The 20,391-nt window shown below is 37.6% G+C and overlaps 7 protein-coding genes across 13 annotated transcripts in view; 3 read left to right on the forward strand and 4 right to left on the reverse strand.

Moving 5' to 3' along the window:
- Positions 1-221: 221 nt before the first annotated feature.
- Positions 222-6,743, reverse strand: msk (importin-7 msk). Its single transcript, XM_068286782.1, has 10 exons — positions 6,367-6,743; positions 5,078-5,313; positions 4,492-4,995; positions 4,227-4,403; positions 3,213-4,156; positions 2,931-3,154; positions 2,550-2,860; positions 2,291-2,493; positions 1,944-2,213; positions 222-1,867 (listed from the first exon to the last, which is right to left on the reverse strand). Exons 1-10 carry the CDS (start codon positions 6,454-6,456, stop codon positions 1,671-1,673), a joined length of 3,156 nt encoding a protein of 1,051 aa, XP_068142883.1. The 5' UTR covers positions 6,457-6,743; the 3' UTR covers positions 222-1,670.
- Positions 6,744-7,185: 442 nt separating this feature from the next.
- Arp3 (Actin-related protein 3) lies at positions 7,186-9,488 on the forward strand. Its single transcript, XM_068286831.1, has 6 exons — positions 7,186-7,410; positions 7,551-7,731; positions 7,807-8,118; positions 8,476-9,012; positions 9,082-9,165; positions 9,232-9,488. The coding sequence occupies exons 1-6, from the start codon at positions 7,367-7,369 to the stop codon at positions 9,325-9,327; spliced, it is 1,254 nt and encodes a 417-aa protein (XP_068142932.1). The 5' UTR covers positions 7,186-7,366; the 3' UTR covers positions 9,328-9,488.
- A 735-nt stretch (positions 9,489-10,223) lies between these two features.
- Nulp1 (Nuclear localized protein 1) lies at positions 10,224-13,074 on the reverse strand. The gene is made up of 6 exons (XM_068286830.1): positions 12,820-13,074; positions 12,296-12,732; positions 11,365-12,216; positions 10,980-11,306; positions 10,672-10,904; positions 10,224-10,572 (listed from the first exon to the last, which is right to left on the reverse strand). The coding sequence occupies exons 1-6, from the start codon at positions 12,973-12,975 to the stop codon at positions 10,424-10,426; spliced, it is 2,154 nt and encodes a 717-aa protein (XP_068142931.1). The 5' UTR covers positions 12,976-13,074; the 3' UTR covers positions 10,224-10,423.
- Positions 13,075-13,773: 699 nt separating this feature from the next.
- The window catches only part of bip1, a 67,227-nt gene continuing 60,609 nt past the window's right edge, over positions 13,774-20,391 (forward strand). For both annotated transcript variants that reach the window (XM_068286754.1, XM_068286755.1), the window contains exon 1: positions 13,774-13,895. The gene's annotated coding sequence lies outside the window, so the exon portion shown is untranslated. The remainder of the gene's footprint in view (positions 13,896-20,391) is intronic.
- Positions 13,869-20,391, forward strand: part of LOC137574440 (uncharacterized) — a 50,356-nt gene continuing 43,833 nt past the window's right edge. The window contains exon 1 of the mRNA XM_068286758.1: positions 13,869-13,895. The gene's annotated coding sequence lies outside the window, so the exon portion shown is untranslated. The remainder of the gene's footprint in view (positions 13,896-20,391) is intronic.
- fan (farinelli) lies at positions 14,029-15,136 on the reverse strand. Its single transcript, XM_068286759.1, has one exon. It carries the CDS (start codon positions 14,940-14,942, stop codon positions 14,205-14,207), a length of 738 nt encoding a protein of 245 aa, XP_068142860.1. The 5' UTR covers positions 14,943-15,136; the 3' UTR covers positions 14,029-14,204.
- The window catches only part of Sarm (sterile alpha and armadillo motif), a 45,217-nt gene continuing 40,284 nt past the window's right edge, over positions 15,459-20,391 (reverse strand). For 4 of the 6 annotated variants that reach the window (XM_068286747.1, XM_068286750.1, XM_068286752.1 and 1 more), the window contains 5 exons: positions 20,161-20,340; positions 19,890-20,059; positions 19,496-19,746; positions 17,841-18,909; positions 15,459-15,621 (listed from right to left, as the gene is read on the reverse strand). In XM_068286747.1, the coding sequence (XP_068142848.1) occupies positions 15,537-15,621; positions 17,841-18,909; positions 19,496-19,746; positions 19,890-20,059; positions 20,161-20,340 (1,755 nt within the window). In that variant the 3' untranslated portion in view covers positions 15,459-15,536. Of the gene's footprint in view, positions 15,622-15,671; positions 16,060-17,840; positions 19,002-19,495; positions 19,747-19,889; positions 20,060-20,160; positions 20,341-20,391 lie in introns of those variants that run through there. The other 2 variants (XM_068286748.1, XM_068286749.1) reach the window with 2 other exon arrangements.

The following is a 20,391-nucleotide window of genomic DNA, read 5'->3' on the forward strand; positions in this document are numbered from 1 at the left end:
CGATAGTCCTCTTAACTTTGCTCCCTTTGAAAATATCGTTTATCAGTACTGAAACTTCATTCTTGGCGCTTATTTGAAACATTCATACCAAAACAATTATCAATTAAAAAAAAACAGATTTTTAATGTTTCAAAATTATTCAGAAACATGATTTAAAAAGGAAAAAAACGTTTGTTGCCACATATTATGTATGTGTCTTTAAAACAAAATTGTTGAACTAATTAATTTTTAAGTTATTTTCTTTTTGTTTATTTTCAAAAATATCGTTCCATCTAGTACAACTATATATGTACGTGTGTATGTATATAAATATATATATATATTTATGTGTGTATGGTGTGCATGTGTGTATATAAAGTGAAATGCTCTGTGTTGAATTCTACTTCTCTCTGCTTTGGGAGAAATGAGAAAGGTAGGTTAGGAGTTATAATGAAGTTTTCAGGGGACTTTGGGCCTCATTTTATGAGAATTTTTTTTTTACATTTTACAATGATTTACAAATGGACTCTGCAACTTAAATGTTATAATCGTAACAATTTAGCGTAGTGTGGTTGCTCGAAAAAAAGTGTTCTTTTAGTCACTCTTCCCGTCTGTATACCCTTTCAGAAAGTTCTACCATACTCAGCAAGAAGGCTTATTATAGCCATAAGTAGTCTTCTCTATTTTGCCATGAGCAAATAAATTTTTGTTACAGTTTTCAAAGGAATGTATCCCTAGAAAAAAAATCAATCAAATTGGATTAACTAGTTTTTTTTTTGTTAGGAGATTTTGAGAGAATCAAATTTAGTATCGAGGGGTTTTAAAATAGTTTCGATTAGTCCGATCCAGATCGGGCTAGTATATCATATACATACAAATATATTCTTATTGATAAGTTTTTGGTATATTATCTAAGTTCTTAAAATTGCATGCCGAGTGAAAGAGAAAGTGCCTTGAATACCATAAGGTATCAAAGTCAGAAAAATGCTAGAATATATAGTGAATATATAGCTTTTTCGGCCATCCGAAGTTATCCTACAGGTGCATGTGTGTATTTTGAATACCCTTGCAACAATAAGCACTCAAAAAGTTCAAAAATGTTTTAATGGCGACAATATCCGACTGTACACACAAATTGATCTCTCAATTAAAAGAAAATAATAATAATAATCGGAAAATGCGATCGGATTAATGCATTGTCATATACATAGCTCCTATAGGAACGATAGATCCAAATAAAAATTGTTCTATTGAGAAAAGCCCTTTGCTGTATAAGTATAGCTGATCGGTCCAAACGAGAATTTACAAGGGTATACAAACTTTGACCCGGCCGAAGTTATTCCGGCCATTTTGTCGTTTTCTCTTTTTTTTGTGTGTGTGTGTGTTTTTTTTTTTTTTTTTTTTTATAAATTTCTATATCTATAAAATAAATATAATATGTATATATTTTGCAGCATGCTTTGCGTATTGTTTTTTTGTACAACAGAATGTACGAAAATCCAGAGAATGCCTTAACAGCCATTTAACATTTCGTAGTTTTTGTTTTTTTTTTTTTTTGTGTTTTTTATGTTTTATCGTTTGTGTGGAAAGAATTATGAGAAAAAACAATTAATCAAGTCAAAAATCAAACCAAGTCTCGATGTACGTTGTAGTTGTTGTTATTGGTGTTAAACTATCGCCAAAGTTCTCAGTTAAGATCCAAATTTGAATGAAGTGGGCACAGTTGTTTGGGGAAAGGCAAAGCCACCCTGTTTTTCAATCAATTTTGATTCCTTGGCGGCTTTGCGCTGATCTGCAGTGACAACAACATCCTGCAGAGCCTTAGCCTGCTCTGGTGTCAGATTAGAGGTAAGTAACGCATACCAGGCCTGATCTTGGGCGGAAAGTGCTAAATAAACAAAAGAATCAATTTCAAATTATTCTATGCGTTCCATATATATATATATATATATGATCTTTTTTACCTGTAATAACCTCCTTGAATGTCCAATATTCATCAACGACAGAGTCATTCTCCTCATCGTCAATTGGCGTTGTGAATGTCTCAAGACCCGTTTCATTAAGATCACCCAAAGACTCTTCTGCCTCATCATTAGAATCCTCATCATCGTCTTTCAGTTCGGCCTTAATCTCGAAACCAGATTCGGCGCCCTTCGCTTTGGCGAATTCTGCCAAATTATCTAAATAATTTGGAGCCATTTCATCCATATCATCTTCATCACTGGATAGTGCTTCTGCGAATTTGTAAGAATATTTATATAGATAAATGTTAAAAAGCTCAAGCCATACTATATGTTTTTTTTTTTCTTACCCTCGCAGTCATCACCATCTTCTTCTTTCTCCTCTTCCTCCTCCTCTTGTGCTCTGGATTCGTAGGCGCGCTTTAGGCCATCGAAAAGAAGAATCAGTGAGGGCACTATCTTTGGGGCAACTTCGCTCAGTACTTGAGGTTTTGCATCACCCAATGAGATAAGCGTACACAGGCCGAGAACACACAGTTTTCGATCATGAATACTGAAATTGGATCGTAAAATTATAGAGAAAAGCTTCTACAATAGTTTCCAACTTACCCCAGGAAACAATCCGTATCGTGTAGCCATTGTTTAATGAAATGCGATATAATTGGCTCATTGTTCTGCTGTGACATCTTATCCAAAATGGATAATAACAATTGGGGATTATAGTAGAGTGACGCAATGACAACTTGGAGGCACATGGTGCGCAATTCGGAAGATAGAACTTCTCGCGTCAAGCGCGATAGAGCTAATTCAACAAACATATGAATAACAGAATCAATTTGTCCTTTGCACTGCAAAATGATGACTTCCATTATTTTGGCGGCATGACATTCAGGATCTTCACCAGGCGAGCCATTCAACATCTGTTGACATAAATTATATATATAAATTTATGTCTTTGATAATGATTCTTATATTTAATGATCGCCTTACGGTTTTGCACATATCCAAAATTGCCAGCAAACGATTGGGATTAGAGAGAAAAGCTGGTGTATCCACTGTTACATAGTTATGCAATGCTGGCATTATGTCAATAAAATAATCGACTCCATCTTTTTTGAAAACCTGATAGATTAACTCCAACATTTGCCACATTTCGGGTGAAATCGATTTAGAAGTTAAATCATAGACCAGAGAAAATGTTTCTTCATAGAAATCTGCAAAACAAATAGAAAAAATAAAGAAATCTTCGGGGCAAACTGATTTAAAACTTACCTGTGATATTATGCTGGAATATATGACCCACCACATTAATGACAATTGGATGTAAATTGATCAGAACATTTGGATGTTCCTCCATTACACTCAATAAGGTTTCTATGGTATTCAATAGACCCATGGCTGTGATTGCCTTCTCATCAGAACCCTCCTCAGATTCCAATACTTGACTAAATGTCGTTGCTAAATGCTGACAGATTTCTGTAGCTACAGGCAACAATTGTTCGGTAAACGTGCATACGATCTTTTGCATAACATTCGTTAAATCCTCATTTTCGGTCTCTCTGATAATCGTCAATAGTTCCTTGGTGATTTCTTTAATTTGTCCTTCAACATATTCGGGTGCCTTCTCCTGGGACGATAGGAACATTTGCAGGCCAATGGCCGCTTCAACTTTCACTGGCAACTCGTTGTCCGTTAGCAAGGCATTGGTTGTCAAACGCATAATTTCGCGCAGAACTTCGGGATTCTTGATTTGGACATCGCAGAAGTAGTGAAGGACCCAACACGCTCGTGCCCTTAAATGTCCAGCCGGATTTTGGAATTCCGGAAACACATAGGTGGTTAGCATCGATTCAACTTGATCCCGATACAGAGTCTTTTTCAATAGTAGCTCCGCCAAAGTACCAATCATATGGAGGGCGCCATCTTTTTGCTTATTATCCGCATTGGGTGACGTGATCACTTGCATTATCGTGCTCATAGCCTTGGGCAGGATACCCTTGCGTTTCTTACAAGCCGAATGCAGCAGGGATTGTGCCGCTGGCACGGGTGTCGCATAATCTTCGAATATATCAAACTTCAAGCGTATATACTCATATGGATCACTTTCCCACAGCTCTTGATCGGAATCAGTGAATGACATAACGGGAAATATCACATCCTGAATGACAGCAACCATATGGGGTTTAATTAGCTTCCACGTATACGCGTGACTCACACTAGAAGATAAATGATTAACATAGCATAATGATAGTTTGATCTTTATAATTAGAATCAATAGAAACTTACGCATTCTTCAAATAATTGAGAACATCAGTAAGGACACGTGGCGAAACATAGACCCCTCCGCGATATTGATCTAGAATTTTTAGTAGTACCTCCAAGACACCATGGCTAAAGGTAGGTAAATACCATTCGGCGAATTTTTGATATTTTTCGCTAACAACATTTCCAGGACTGCCATAACTATAAAAGAAAAGAAAGAAAAAGATAAGATAAGTTTGAATTTAACATTGAATATGTATACATAAGTAAAATTAATTATTCCACTCACCGTTCAAACATTCGAACCATAATATGTAGAGCCCATTTCTTGACCTTCCAATGGGGAAATTCGGTACGTTCATCGTCCTCCAAATGCGAACAATCTGGTACGGGACGATCGGCTATTTGACGGCATACTTCCATCCATTGTGAGAATACCTCTTTGGTTATCAAATCCAATGGTAAACTATATTGTGTCAATGCATAATAGATCTTGAGTATTTGTTTTTGCAATAGCACCGTCTGTTCCGTTTGCTGCTCCTGGCTAGTCAATAAACGCATCAGCTGATATATCATTGGCAATAGCAAATTCATTGCCTCATTCAATGGGGTACGTTCCTCGGATCGTTTGTATTCATAGGTTTTGACCAATTGATACATGGTAACGAAGGCACCATTCCAACCATTCACATCGGGATTTTGCAAATATATGCTTATGTTATCAACCACTTGTGGCCATCTTCCAGGGAAATCTACTTTAATTATGTGATTAACGCACACAGAGAGTTGAACTCTAAGTAAGAGAAAACAGGTAGAATATTAGTAAATTGAATCTTCTGATGGTTGATATTTTTTCTTAGCAAATTACTCCTCACCTAATCAATTCAGGGGCATGAACAATCGCATCTACAATGGAACCACGTATCATGGCTCGATCCTGTTCGTGTATGGAGAATGGTATCGGTTCGCCTGGCTTTGCCTCATGATCCGACCAGCTGCTATTGATCAAATTCTTTAAATAGACAGCAGCAGCTTGACGTACCGGCTGCTCCAATGTGTTCTGCATAACAATTTGCAATATGGTCGGCACAAATCCAATGATTTTGTGTATCTAGAGAGGGAGAGGTAGAAAAAAAAAGAGGGATAGATGTTATGCCGAGAGAGAAATAAAAGTCTAAATAGATTTTTGTATGTTTACACAGCTGGAGAAATTGTAAGTGGAGATGCTTGTGGCGTGTGGGTGGCGGAGGGTTTTAGCCAAAAAAGATTCAAATAACAGCAAAGTAAATAACACGTGGTGGGAGGGGTAGGGAGTTGGGTCGGGTCAGGTGTTTAGAATTCATTTAAATTCATAACACAATCCCAGAATCATAGCCCAAAAGCCCCATCGACCACGCCGACGACGACGACAACAATTTTCTATAAATGCTGATAAAGTTAATTAACCATTTGAACAAAAAAAAAAAAAAAAAAAAAGGGAAGGGCGGACAACGATTTCGGCTGTGGCTAAGCTGAGTCAATGCTTTGCCAGAACAGTGACACAAAAACTATTGGTTAATTGTTTATATTTATGATGGAAATTCTCATGTTTGGACTAGGCTAATTAAAATTGTTGACGAGTGATCTCATCAGCTATGAGATGATAGGGTTAAATCAAAAAGATTTTGACTAGAATGTTTCATTAGAGGCTAAGTAAATCATTCAAATAATTTAGGGCCACAGTGCACACACACACGCTTAGAAATTGCAACAGTAAAAGTAGTCACTATGCCCTTCTCCCGTTCCCTTTCTACCGTTTCATCGTTGGCTCTCTCATTTCTCTGGTCATTTCTCGGTCTTAGCCCGCTGCCGCCAGATACTTGTTGCCGCAAAACTTTTTCTCTCTACCCCCCGCCCGGTAATGGGCTCCCACTTCAAATGAATTTTGTTTCAAAAACGAAAGAGTGAGAGTGAAAGAGAGAGATAGTAGTAGGTAGGTTAAATGCGAACAATTAAAAAAAAGCACATGGTTTTGGTCAACGAGATGATGGCGCCACCTCAGAAACCGCAACTTTCCAGCTGAGCTTGTGGGCGGGCTAGCGAGATGGGGGTTAGGTAGGTGTTTGCGTGCTTGCGTGTGTGGGTGAGAATGCATTTTAGCTAAAAAAAACTGTATTGCACTTACTTGGGCCAATTGATCCTCGGCAGCCTTCCTTTGCTCAGGATTCAGATCTATCGTTGCACGCAACAGTTCCGTAAGTTTTTGTACCTCCATTTTTTAATTTGTCGTTTTTTAGTCGTTTTAGTTCTCTCTCACACACGCGTTGTTCTCTTCTTTGATACCGTCTTGGGCACAGTACACACGTTTCGCCGGTCGCAGTACACACGCACCTTCAATTCTGACCACCAGTACGACTGAGCACACACCCACTAACCGCTTCTAAATGTTCTCTAGATATTATTGCAGGTGAATAATATTTTAGAAGACATGCAAAACCAATAAGGAAAAAAACGTGGAAAAACAAGCAGCGCCACACCGCCGAACTTTGCAGAAGCTTTATCGATATATCGATAAATTCTTAGCGCCTATGAATGCTGCAAAATATTAGTATTTCACTAGTTCTTTAAAGTCACTGTATTTAAAGAATAATAATAATAATACCTGTGGTAACCCACAATCCCATAAAATAAAAATCCAATTCAAATTTAAACATTCTGCATGAATCTGTACATAAAATTAAAATAAAAGTGTAAAAATCATGGTTTAAATTAAATAGTTCCTATGTGCTATATATGTACATATGAATGTGTAGCTGGCTGGTTCAATTGCATTTATAATTGATTAATATTGGTTTAGTTGGGTCCAACAAAGACTTTCCAAGTAATTATTTTTTTTATTTAATGTATTAGTTTTATCAGTATTTCAACTAGTTCTATGAACTAGTTCTGAGGCTTTTCACACCAAAAGCAACTCTGGAACCCAATTGCATATATGGTATGAGTGTGTGTGTGTGTGACAAAGAGCAAAAGCAAAGTGACACATCGCGGAGGTGTGGTTGAAAATTTCTAAAGTTTTAGTGTTTATCAGCAAGGGGAAACGGATTTGAATTAGTGTTAAACATAAGCTTAAAGTGACAAATTAATTAAATTGAAATACAGTATCATATTAAGCAACAGCAAAGACTATGGCAGGCAGGCTACCGGCATGCGTAATCGACGTTGGAACCGGGTAAGTTTTATGGCCCCCCACACCGCCTTTAACGGACCCCGCCCCCTTGTTAGATGGTGCAAAAAAAGACAGAAGGGGAAATAAAATGGGGTAAAAGAAAATAAAGACTAATCGCCCTGTTGTTGTTGTTTGTATCACAGCTACACCAAGTTGGGGTTCGCTGGCAACAAGGAGCCCCAGTTCATTATACCCTCGGCCATAGCCATTAAGGAATCGGCTCGAGTTGGTGACACCAATACGCGACGCATCACAAAAGGAATTGAAGATTTAGATTTTTTCATTGGTGACGAAGCCTTCGATGCCACCGGCTATTCGATTAAGGTAAGGTATTTCTGATTATTATAGTAATCTTCATGTGAGTGCTAATTTCTGTTCTTTTTTTTATATTGCTTGTAGTATCCGGTACGTCATGGCCTTGTGGAGGATTGGGACTTGATGGAACGCTTCTTGGAGCAGTGTGTCTTTAAGTATTTGCGCGCTGAACCAGAGGACCATTATTTCCTGCTGACTGAACCGCCACTAAATACGCCAGAGAACCGAGAATATACAGCTGAAATTATGTTTGAGACTTTCAATGTTCCTGGCTTGTATATAGCCGTACAGGCTGTTCTCGCTCTGGCAGCCAGTTGGGCTTCTAGAGTTGAGGAGCGCACTCTAACAGGCATTGTTGTGGATAGTGGAGATGGAGTGACGCATGTTATACCCGTGGTAAGCAGCAGCGGCAGCATATCTTATCAGCATTATTATATATATACTCGTTTGAAGTATGTACAGTAAGCACTTGCTCAGAAAGGAAAGGAAAAGTATTTGGAATTTAGATAATAAATGTCACTTTCATACTAGTATGGGAATGCAACATCAGTCAAAATGTCATTGATTACTAGAGTTAACTCTAAATATGTTTCAACATCAACATTGTAAACATTAAATTAGATTCGACCTCATTTCAATTGTATTCCTTAACTCTGCTATTTATGTACATTTTTTTTTTTTTGTTATTTCTCGTTTTTGCTTATCGTTATCACACTTTTCAATATTTTCTTTTTGAAATTCTGCTTCTTACAGGCCGACGGCTATGTGATTGGATCTTGCATTAAGCATATACCGATTGCCGGACGCAATATTACGTCGTTTATTCAAAGTTTATTGCGTGAACGCGAAGTGGGCATACCACCCGAACAGAGTCTGGAAACTGCCAAAGCGATCAAAGAGAAACATTGCTATATTTGTCCAGATATTGCCAAAGAGTTTGCCAAGTACGATGCGGAACCAAATCGATGGATACGCAATTATACCGGTGCTAATACGGTCACAAAACAATCATTCCAAGTTGATGTCGGCTATGAAAGATTCTTAGGACCTGAAATATTCTTTCATCCGGAATTTTCGAATCCCGATTTTACCATTCCACTATCGGAAATTGTTGATAATGTTATACAAAATTGCCCAATCGATGTGAGGCGTCCATTGTATAATAATATTGTACTAAGTGGTGGATCCACAATGTTTAAGGATTTCGGACGACGTTTGCAGCGTGACATTAAGCGTTCGGTGGACACCCGTTTACGTATTAGCGAGAATTTGTCCGAGGGACGCATTAAGGTTTGACTCTTGACTATGACTCACTGTGTGGAACTGTTCAGATTGATTAATCATTTTTGTTTTCTTTAGCCAAAACCTATTGATGTCAAAGTGATTACGCATCCCATGCAGCGATACGCCGTGTGGTTCGGTGGCAGCATGTTGGCCTCAACGGTGTGTATTGACTTCAAATCTTTGTGGAGTATCTTGATTAATTATAAAACAATTTGTCATTTTCAGCCGGAATTTTATCAAGTCTGTCACACGAAGGCTGCCTATGAGGAATATGGTCCCAGCATTTGCCGTCACAATCCTGTTTTTGGTACCATGACATAATTGGATCATGGATCGGATTACGAAAGCGCGTTTCCATTATCTATTTATCATCTGATCTGCCTGTCCAATTCTGCGTTTATTTTTGATTATTTTTCAACAACAAAATTTCATGTGTTTTTTCGATGTATTATTATTATTACCGCTGCCCGCCCCAAGCTAAAGTATTTTTTTTTTTGCGTAGACATTAGTAATGTTTAGTCTAAAATCCCAAAAACAAAAAAAAAAAAAAAAGAAAAAAGGATTAAAAATTGGCCAAATGTTTTTTATACATTTTATGTTTCTTCTGTGTGATGATTTTGTTAAGCAAAAAAAAAAAAAAAAAAAAAAGAAAACAAAAAATAGTTCTAATATGCCAGTTGAACATTTCCTACAAGGTGCATTATTTTTTACATTTTTTTAGACACCACACACTCACACACACACACACCAAATCTTTGCCCCCACTCTCTACACAACAAAAATTGTACTTGTCATAGTAATATTACAACTGAAGAAATATTGATGAGAAAAGTAATGAAAATGAAAAATCTGTTTGTTATATTGATAAGCGTAATAATTGAAAAGGCATTAATTAAATCAATAAACCAATAAATAAAAAAAAAAAAAACATTCGTTAAGCCCAAAACGAAAATAAATAAATACATATCTATATGGCATTAAACATTTTAATGAAAAGAAGAAGAAATTGCTACTATGATATCCATATAACAACTTAGTAGGTATACCTATTAATTGAAAATTTGAATCAAATTGGATAAATATTTTTGGCAATTCTGGTTGAAAAATTCTCAAAAGTTGACTCCTTGAACTATTTCCTTAACGGTAAGATCTTAGTTTCAGATTGAAACGATAAACAATATCCATTCCATTGTGCTGTTCAGATAATACACATGAGATTTTGTTCATTAAAGCTTTATACATGGAAATTTTTATTACTTCAAATTGAAAAATATGTTTTCTAAACACGTACTATATATTATATACATACAGTAGTAATTTGTTTGTGACGTGGGTGTGGGTGGCGATTATAGCAGATCAGATATATATATGGTATATATGTATGTATATTAAAGCGTTTTGTGTTGCCAACATTTTTCTAATCCACATAGTCACTAGATCCCTCTTCCTCATCATCTTCCTCGTCACTGGCCATATCCTGTGTTCGAAATTGTTCGAAACGAAAATGTTGTAAAAACTCGCGCATGGCATCCATCATCTGGTTCAAAGATTGGTGTAGTCCCGCTTCTATAATTGACATCAATTATAATAACAACAACACATAATAACAATTATAATTGGATTGTTTTTTCAATATCAATGAATGATATAATTATTAATGTCTACCTTCAACTGCATTGGCAGTGGGAGCATTAGGTTGACCTGCAGCTGCAACTACTTCAAGTGCGGCCTGGGCAGCCTCAATTCCTTCAACAGCTGCTGCCGCATATTCAATTTCTGCATTAAGACGCTCTTGTTGAAACTGCTGCAAATTGAATGATGGCAACAAAGACTGGAAAAATGTAGATACAGTGCTGGTTGTGGTTGCCGGGCTGCTATCCGCCGACGTTGGTGGTTTTCTTAAATAGGCAAACAGAAATGTTAGGGACAGAAGTTCATCTTCCCCTTCTTGGGATTACCAGCAGTTAACGCACCTATTATAAGAATTTATGCTTTCTTCTGGTGGCAATGGATCATAGGTCATTATGGCATTCTTCTCCTTGGATATGAACACTGCCAATGGGACTTTCTCTTTAAAATCGGAGAGTATCACATGACGTAGAATGGGACGTGGTGGCGTGCCAGCATAGCGATGTATTCGTTTATTCTGATAATCTTTAATCAATGGGTCTTTGTTATTAATGCGATCAAGTACAACGTTCACATTGGACTCCAGCCAAGGCAGCAAATCGTTTTGGCGCCAAACGACGCGAGCACGACATATATAAAGACACACTAGCTGATTTAGAGCCGGCGATTGTCTGCAAAAAAAAAAATAATGATAATATGAAGTCTACAACTCTTTAGAACGAAACTTACTTGCCCGCTCCATCGGCAAAGAAATAAGACGAAGCTAACACGCGTTTGTCCGCCTGCACGGACATCTCATCAAGCAGGGGCCGTAGAATACCCGGAAACATAAGCAAAGCATATTGTAATGCCTCATTGGAACGCTCGCAAGATCCATGAAGCATATATAATGCCAATGCATAGGAGTAAGCCATATTAGGTAATTGCGAAAGATTCCTGATAGCATTATATTCATTATAAAACTCCACCAGCCAAGCAAACTGTTTACTTCTTAGGGCATAATAATCAATGACCAAGATGACAGCCAATGGATCGGCATTTGGTTGAAGACTAAGCAACAATTTGCTTATCTCAAAGGCAGTGCGTGAACAGGCTCGCTCTTCCAAATATTGTGCATGCTTGAAGAGCACAACATAAAATGATCGATTCTCTTGATAGTTATAATCCAGACAACACAGGCCCGATGTCAAGCTGAAGTTGATATGAAGTGAAGACTCCAAAAGGTATAGGGCACGCTCCATAAGTTCAGAAGCCAAGGCATAATCTTCTGTCATCTTGCACACCTCACTTAACTGGATCAACGCGTCCACATGGTAAGGACAGCGTTTGATAAGAGTGATCAAAAATTCTGAATCAATGCGCTCCAATGCTGTTAAAAACATTGATTGGATACCCTGATAGTATGCGCTATGCTCGAATGTGAACCATTGAAGATTTGCAGGCGATTTGCTGGAACCGGCGTGCTCTGGAGTAGGTATTAGCCTCATGGTAACGGCATTCTTTGTCAATGGCGGCCATTTATCCTTAGGTGTTACCATATGGGTGGTTTTTAAGGTCACCTTCTGCCGGCCACGTCTATTTCTGGATAAAACAAAAGAAAAGGTTTAATTTCACATATGTATGTATAAAGTTAACAGGATTGGTCATTCCATATACTTACTGTACTTTGACCACTCGCTTGCCAAATGTTCGCATTAATTCGTTTTGGACATTTAAGTGCTTTAGCTCCACACTTAAAAAGTTTTTAGGTGGCTGATCTCTCGCTTCCTGCTCCACTTTAAGGGTTTGTTTCTGTTTCGCTCCTTGCTGCTGCTGTTTGCCTTCTTGCTCCTGTTTCGCAGGATTAGGCACTGCATCACAGATATCGCTCAGCAACGGATTAACTTTTGCATCGTGCTGTTCATTATCCTCGCTACTTATATGATTGCCATTCGATTTGGACTTCTTCTTGCGCTTCTTCTTCTTCTTGTTGGTAGCTGATGTATTGGGATTACTCTGACCAGCGCTTGGCGCTTTAGCTGCCAATGATGAATGTTCTGTCTCGTTGTCATCTTCCTTAAATTCACTCTCCGACAGGCATTCGCCCTGTTGATTCAGCTATTTGGATTTGTTGAGTTGGCATCATCAAATGGCTCTTAAAATTGCTATTTACTTATACATACATGTATGTATTTATATACATACCAAATTGAATGGATTCAAGTTTGATTTCCTCGCCGCAACAATATCTGGACCTTGCAACTCATCATTATCTGTCAGTTCCTCCGACTCTTCGTCTAAGACTAGTTCATTCAGTAGGTCTGCCTCCTTTTGCAGCTTTTTTAGCATACGCACTGACATATTGTGTTCGATTTGCTAAAAATTCTTATGTATATATATTATATATGCTGTCAACAAGGTGGCATCGCTCCAATCCGCTCTTTTTTTAACAACAAATTAAATCGGAGATGGACCGAACTTTTTGGAGATGACACTTTTATCGCACGTTTCTTGTCGTCTTTTTCAGTTGTCCTCAAATTTATCGATTATCGATGCGAAATGATATTTTTTCACTTTCCCAACTCTGGTCACACTAAAAATTGTTCTTGATCAGTGTGAACTAATTGCCAGATTACACCGTAGTTTTAAGCCCGCAGTTATTTTAAAGTTATTTTTTATATGAAATAAATATATAAAAAAATTAATAATTGCAATCGTTTGATAACTATTAAACTTTTTGATGGCGTTTTTAAAAAACTGGTATTTGGGCACACTGCGATGCCATTGTTTTTACCGTTGCTTTTCGCGCGTAAGCTTCTTGCTCGCAGAGTGATATCGTGCTTCGTAAAACATATTTTCATTGTTTAAAAAATAAGTTTTTATTAACAATTCAATCAATGGCATTTTAATAATCGTTTTTCATGTGTTTTCGCGTGATGTGCTTCTTTTTTTACGATAGTGTGAATTTTGCAAATAACATTAAGCTGTATTTTTTTTAAAGATCCTTAGGTAAATATACATATGTATGTACATATGCACATGTGTATATGTTTCTTTGAATATATGTATGTCTACATAAGGTGCTTTAAATCTGATAAATCGAAAAAAGAATTAAGCAAAGGGTTTTGCTACATATTTCATTCACACACACCGAGATATCTGAGCTTGATTTTGGGCGCCATTTTTTTTCTTGTGTTTTGTTAGTGTTTCGCTTAAACGGGAGTGCTAGTGTGTAAGAAAGCAAAAGAGAACGATGGAAAGGATGAATCAATTATAAATTGGTAAGTCATTCACCGTTAAATGGTTCATTTTTATAATGTACATACATATGTATGTATGTACCTATGTGCGCTTGTATAAAACTACTATGTACGTATGTATATTTACATATATATTTCTTTACACACAACTTAATAAAATTTTGAGGTTATATTTGAATTTTTAAATACACAAAAATAATTTTTCATTGTTGGTTGGGTTTTTTTTGGTATGATGGAGTGATGTTTAGCTAAATGGTGTGAATACATTGAAATTCAAAAGGTGTTTTTTTATGCAACGAAAGAAACAAAATAACGTTTGATATTTGCTCTCTAAATATGGAGCTGTCCAGCGACAAAAGCGACAAGAATAGCAGCGAATATAGCTATCATGAAGGCCACTACAAAGAAAAATTGACGACCTTTCGACGACGAATCGGCAGGAACAGAAACTGGTGTAATTGGGTCCGTTTGGTGCAATGTGGTCTTTGCGGCAAGTTGTGGACGCTCCTGCAGGGATCTGTCATCCACCAGCGCACCAGCAGCAGCACCACCAGTTTCTTGTTTATCGTCTTGGCCGTTTTGACTGGCAGCAGAAGCAGGTTCTGGCAAAGCTGTTATTTGAGGCATCGATAGAAATTCAGATCCACCTCCGGCTTCACGCATTCTTTCATCCTTGTTGGCCAACAAGAAACACTTGAGTTTGGTATCCCATATATCTTCAGGTTTCTGCATCTTCCAAAAGTCCTGTAAATTGGACATTTCTACATCGGCCAATGCCTCGGCTGCCAGAATAAGAAATTTGTGGCGCTTCTGTTGCATGTCGGCACGTAGGTTAACTGGCTGCACATAGATTTCCACAGAGACCTGCTGTTTGGGATCCAGAATGCCAATATTGGGACGCACAAAGAACAAGCGAGGAGATGTTGTCTTCATTTTGAAGGCAACACGGATACTCTTGCTTGGATTTTTTAAAACCAAATTTATCGAAATAGTCCGATTGAAAGGTCCTTCGAAAATCAGCTCCTGCTCGGGGTCCAGTTTAAGCAAAGCATCTTTTTTTTTCGCCATGGTTATTGTAGTTATTGTTTGTTTTTTTTTCTTTTTTTGTGTCTGTCGTATAAGTTTGTCTATCTTTTCTTTTTGAACTTATTGAAACTATATACTATGCTTTTGGTTACTTATTTTACTTTCTCAGTTTGGGAGCCAAACGATGTGAATGAGTGTAGGTCGAAATCAACAATGAATATATAGAGAGATCTCAAATTCCACGAAGGAATTATATGAAACGACAGCTAAATCAAAAGCCTACTGTACCTACTCTATGTTTCAAAATGAATGACAAAAAACTTAATGTGCTATCGATTATTGAAACAACAACGAAAACATTGCTCCCAGAACGCATTAATTAAGCATCCAAATTACAGTTGATCCTCTTCACTGATTGTGAGACTTTTAAGCAGTCTGAGTAGAACTGTTGTCAGTTCCCCTTTCTTACTTACTTGAGATCCGACCTTTCCTAATCCTGCGTGACCTGATTAGACTAATGCCAATCCAAGAACCCGCTTAGGAACAATTGACAAAATGTTTTCTTCATAATTTGTTGATTCGTTTTTATTGAAATTTTTGATTCCGATAGTTTGCTCGTTTTAGTTTCGGCTTCGGTTACCAAAATATCATACGTCCAGCACTGGGAGCCGTTGCCTTAGCCAGTATTATGTTCGATAGTTCCTCATCCTCCAGATCATTGCTATATACAATCATAATTATATACATATACGTATATGAAAACAAATACAATTAGTCTTTTCTTTCTTTTATACATATATACAGATCTATATATATATATTTATTATTGGATGTTGCGGTTGTATAATAAATAACAATGAATGTTGTTGGTATTTTTTCTTCTCCATTTGTATGTGTAGTATTATTTTCTTGAGTGTGTGTGTACGTGTTGTGTTGTGTTTGCTCCTTAAAGTTGAGTTGAGTTGAGGTGAATTTGCGCGCAGCGTCTTCTCACCACCCCCATCATGGGTAGAGTATTGTGATGAAGTGCGTGGAGCAAGATGTGGGGAACTATTTTTTTTGTTTCGTTTCAAAGGGGTGATGGTGCAGGGTAAGGTGCAGGCACAACAACAATACAACAGTTACAACAAATTGTAGAAGCCAATTTCGCTTTTAAGGTCTACAAATAGAAGAGAAACAAACGAAAGAAAAACATATTTTGAACAGAGGGAGAGAATAAAAAATACCAAAAAAAAAGTATTAACAAATAATGAGCATAATAATTGGGAAAAACACAAATAAACACATTGAAACATTAATAACATTTGGATGAGCATGCAAAATGATAATCGAACATAGCAAGAAGGCGATGGGTGGTTGGTTGGTTGTTTTGTGCTAGGGATGGGTCGGGGCGGCGGGTTAAGGAGCTTTCGTAATAATACACAGATTCTTTTACGTTTACAATTTTTTTATTTGACTTTGTTGATGTTTTTTGTTTGTTTTCTTTATATTTTAGGCGGTATTTAAATATTAAATATTTGTATATAATAATATTGCAATTAAAAAAAAAAGAACCTTAAAAAATCTCTTGCGTTTTTTAAAATTAAATATTGTACAGCGTTTTTTTTTTGGTTGTTTTGTTTTTGTGTTTTGTAAATTTGTCATATTTAAATATCACTAAAAAAAATAGTGTTTATTTCTTGTTCATTTTTGTTTTGCTCTTTCGATTTTAAGCCACTTTTTTTGTTTTTTAGGGGGGGACGGTTACAAGCAGGGCTGCACAACAATACTCAAACTGCTTGTGTCGTATACGGACACTGCTTGCTTCCTGCTACTCGTGTTTCTATGTATAAAGCAAATTCTAACGAAGCGAAAATCTTGGAATTAAACACAATAAACAATATCTATATCTATGTATATAAAGAGAAATATTAAATTTCTCCCCAGCAAGCAGTGCGGCATTCATTTTGCAGCAGCCCTGGTTACAAGGTTTTTTTTTTTTTTAAATATAATTTATGAAGAAAGAAAAAAAAGACATTTACAAATTTTGGTTTATAATTATGAATCATAAATATTGGTATTCATACAATCTATATATGTATGTATTGTGTGTGTATATAGAATATATAGTATATAGTTGAATGGTGTTTTGTTTGTTGGTTTCTTTTCCTTTTCTTATTTTTTTGTTTTGGTTTTTGTATTTTTAAAATTTTTGTTTGATAAATTCGAAAAATTGAACAAAAAAGATTTGCTTTTCTCTTGTTTTGACAATCTAATCACAAGGCAAATAGATTCCTTTCGACTATTTAAGTGACGTGATAGAGACAGACGGAAAGAGAGAAATAAAGAAAGTAAAGGAGGCGAGAGAGAGAGAGAGCGCGAGAGAGAAAGCTCAGCTCTGGTCAGAGCGTGGGCGGGGTCGTGGGTTTTGTTTTTGCTTTGAGGGGCAGGGGCAGGCAACGCAGGCGAGTTTTAGTGAAAACAACGAGTTACTTGTAAATAAATTATAGCGAACCAGCACCAGATCGAGTTATATATAATTTATAAAAAGAGAGAGACATTGGATGGATGGACTGACTGAGTGTGTGAAATGATTTTATACTACGGCCAAGCCGCAGATATCATACACTTTTGGCAATGACAAAATAAATTTGGATCAGATATACATATTTCCATATATCTATCTATTTATCGATTGATTTCGGTGATATTGTCATTGCAAAAGGTACATAGATAGATAATGAGATTCGATTTGGATTGTTTTAACGTTAATATGTGTGTGTGTGTTTGATTGATAATTATGGTAGTAAAATGTAACGAGTAGCGAGTAACGAGTAACAGGCACTTAACTAATTAAATGAGAGAGAGACAGAGAGATAGAGAGCGAATATAGAAATAGAAAGCAGCGGGAGCGTTTTATATCATCCTTTCGCTTTGCTTGTTTGTTTTGATTTGGCTTACTTTTTAATCAGCGAGCGTACTTTTTTCATCGTACGATTAAAGATCGTCTTGTTATTGGTGTTGTTGCTGTTGTTGGCACTGGCATTCGAGCCAAGGGATGAATTAGAAGTCTTATTGCTGTTCAAACTATTGCCACGATGAACATGTGCTGAGGCCCTCTGCTGATTGCCATGCTGCAACGATCGCGGCAGCTGCTGCTGATCCTCCTCCTCACGCTGCTGCTGTTGATCCTCACTTTCCGTACAGCTAACACCATCGGGACTTTGTCGCTTCAGCGTTGGTAATGCTGGTGGTGGGCCTCTTGCTGGTCTCTCGGGTGTTGGCGATTTCGATGATGAAGACGAGGATGCAGTAGTGTCTCTCCATGTAGCAGTATCGGCCATTGGCATAGACAAATTTTGCAAACTTTGCGTCTCATCGACTGGTTCATTTATGCTAATGTTTGACTCGGCATGTATATTTAACTCGGCCAGTGTTTGTTTCGACAATATGTGATCCAAACTACGCGACTTGCGATGTTGTTGCACATTCGCTGATGGTTTCTCCCGCCTCTGTACCGTTGCCTGAATGTTTGCTCTGCCTTGCTGATCCTGCTGCTCCTCCTCTTCCTCCTCTGGCTGTAGAGTATCCGTACTCGTTTTTGAACAACTGGCAAATGTGAGTGCTTCACTACCCGCAGTGACCAAGGCAGCTGCTGCCGCAATACGCTGATCAGGCGTTGTCATTGTGTTTTCTTGTTGTTGCTGATGACTATCGAGTAGACCATCGACACTATGGGCACGATATGATGTATCCATGCCATTTTTGAGTCCCGCCAGACCTGCAGCAGAACTTCTACGCGGCGGCAGATATGATAATGGCATCATATTCTGCATCGAGGCCGAACCAGTGCTCGACTTCTGCAACAAGGCCGCTTGCTGAGTGCGATATGGCGGCAATATGTTATGGTGGCTGCTATTATGAGGACGACGCCCATAGGAGACCAGTTGCGAGGTGCTGCCGGTGGTGCCACGTTGACGATTGCCGCTGGGTGCTGGGGATTGCCGGTATCTATTTGCCTGGTGATTAGCTGCCGATGGTTTTTTGTAAGGGGGGATCGGGTCAACAACATTTTTAGGTGTGGATTGAATTGAATTGAATTGAATTTGAATTTGAATTTTTCTTTTAACGGAAATATATAGAGGTATATATATAAATATATAAATTAGTAGTCTTGGTTAATGCACTTGCGGTTTGATTTGAAAAAAATTTCATAGTTTGCATATTGTTAACTTAAAAGACAACGGATCAAATGATAAAAACTGCAAGAGCATATCAATTCGGTGTGCCGAATGCAATATTAGATAGAGTAGAAAGTTTATATTTTATGTGTATGTGTATATGTATATGTGAGTGTGTGAGAAAGTGATTTGCAGTGAGTGTGAGTGTGTGTGAATTGGTCGATTGGTTTTCGAGGTTTCTGATTGGTTTCTGTTTTGTTTGTTTCTGGTCGTTTTTCTTATCCTTTTCAGTGTGTTTTTTGTTTACTTAACGTAGTTTTTTTTTTTTTTTTTATAGTAAAATATATATTCGATAGGGAAAATTTGTTTTTTTTTTTTTTGTCTACGCTGGAGCTGAGTTGGGTAATTGATTTTGTATTGAACTCGTTGGCCCACCTTGTCCGCTGCCATTGCCATTGACCGTCATTAGGCCATCCACCACATTGCCTGCGTTGCCGCCACTGCCGCCGCCACCACCTGATCCTCCCACTCCTCCTCCGCCAGAGCCTCCACCTCCTGAGCCTCCGCCGCCTGAGCCAGAGTTTTTTTGATAGTCGGAATCGTTGCTGTGCATTCTTTGGTATGTACCGGGCGTACCGGGCACCATGGCCGCAATGCGATCGATATTCTTTTCGCCGCGCAAAAATCTGTCGCATAATATATAGGTTACATATATATAATAGAGATTTAATATTTGGTTTGGTTTTATTTTCGATTTTTAGCCATCTTGTGCTTGTGCCAAGAAGCCACGTTCCTAGTCTTTAAGTCCTAGTTGCGCCACTTAATATACCTTTCGAGCTTATCGATGCATGCATCCTGATAATCGTGTATCCAACTGACCCCATTGAAATGCGTAACACTACGCATATCCTCAGGCAGCTTCTCCCCCTCTGGCCATTCGAAATTCTGATCAATGATCGGTATAATATTGCAATTGGAATTGAGTGCAGCCACAATTTCCTATGAAATCGAAAGATATCAAGATAAAATAATGAAGTATACAGACTTTGGTATACAACCATGCCCAAAAGAAAACTAATTTAAGAGAGAGATGTACTTACACGATGCACCCAATCTTTGCATTCCTCGTCGTTGATACAACGGTGTAAGGCATCTGGTGTTAATACTAGGACAAAGTTTTTTGCCTGTCGAATACTGTTCAATAGACCATTGTCAAATTTGCCAGCCTCCAAACGTTCCACATCGATAAAGACTGAGAAACCACGCAATTGTAGATGTACCTAAGGGAGCCAGGGCAAAAATAGTTGGTTACCATTGGCGACAATGATGGG

The sequence above is a fragment of the Drosophila tropicalis genome, unplaced genomic scaffold (assembly GCF_018151085.1).
Source record: "Drosophila tropicalis isolate 14030-0801.00 unplaced genomic scaffold, ASM1815108v1 contig_463, whole genome shotgun sequence".
Lineage (NCBI taxonomy): Eukaryota > Metazoa > Arthropoda > Insecta > Diptera > Drosophilidae > Drosophila > Drosophila tropicalis.

Excerpts from the sequence above, each read along its gene's own strand:
- msk (XM_068286782.1), bottom strand. The coding sequence starts at position 6,456 with ATGGAGGTACAAAAACTTACGGAACTGTTGCGTGCAACGATAGATCTG. Across the intron at positions 3,155-3,212 it reads ATTCCAGCATAATATCACAG|ATTTCTATGAAGAAACATTT; the intron begins GTAAGTTTTAAA and ends TTTGTTTTGCAG. Across the intron at positions 2,861-2,930 it reads TTTTGGATATGTGCAAAACC|ATGTTGAATGGCTCGCCTGG; the intron begins GTAAGGCGATCA and ends TTATGTCAACAG.
- Arp3 (XM_068286831.1), top strand. The coding sequence starts at position 7,367 with ATGGCAGGCAGGCTACCGGCATGCGTAATCGACGTTGGAACCGG. Across the intron at positions 7,732-7,806 it reads CCACCGGCTATTCGATTAAG|TATCCGGTACGTCATGGCCT; the intron begins GTAAGGTATTTC and ends TATTGCTTGTAG. Across the intron at positions 9,013-9,081 it reads TGTCCGAGGGACGCATTAAG|CCAAAACCTATTGATGTCAA; the intron begins GTTTGACTCTTG and ends TGTTTTCTTTAG.
- Nulp1 (XM_068286830.1), bottom strand. The coding sequence starts at position 12,975 with ATGTCAGTGCGTATGCTAAAAAAGCTGCAAAAGGAGGCAGACCTACTG. Across the intron at positions 10,905-10,979 it reads AGCATAAATTCTTATAATAG|AAAACCACCAACGTCGGCGG; the intron begins GTGCGTTAACTG and ends TGCCTATTTAAG. Across the intron at positions 10,573-10,671 it reads CACTGCCAATGCAGTTGAAG|AAGCGGGACTACACCAATCT; the intron begins GTAGACATTAAT and ends TGTCAATTATAG.
- fan (XM_068286759.1), bottom strand. The coding sequence starts at position 14,942 with ATGGCGAAAAAAAAAGATGCTTTGCTTAAACTGGACCCCGAGCAGGAG.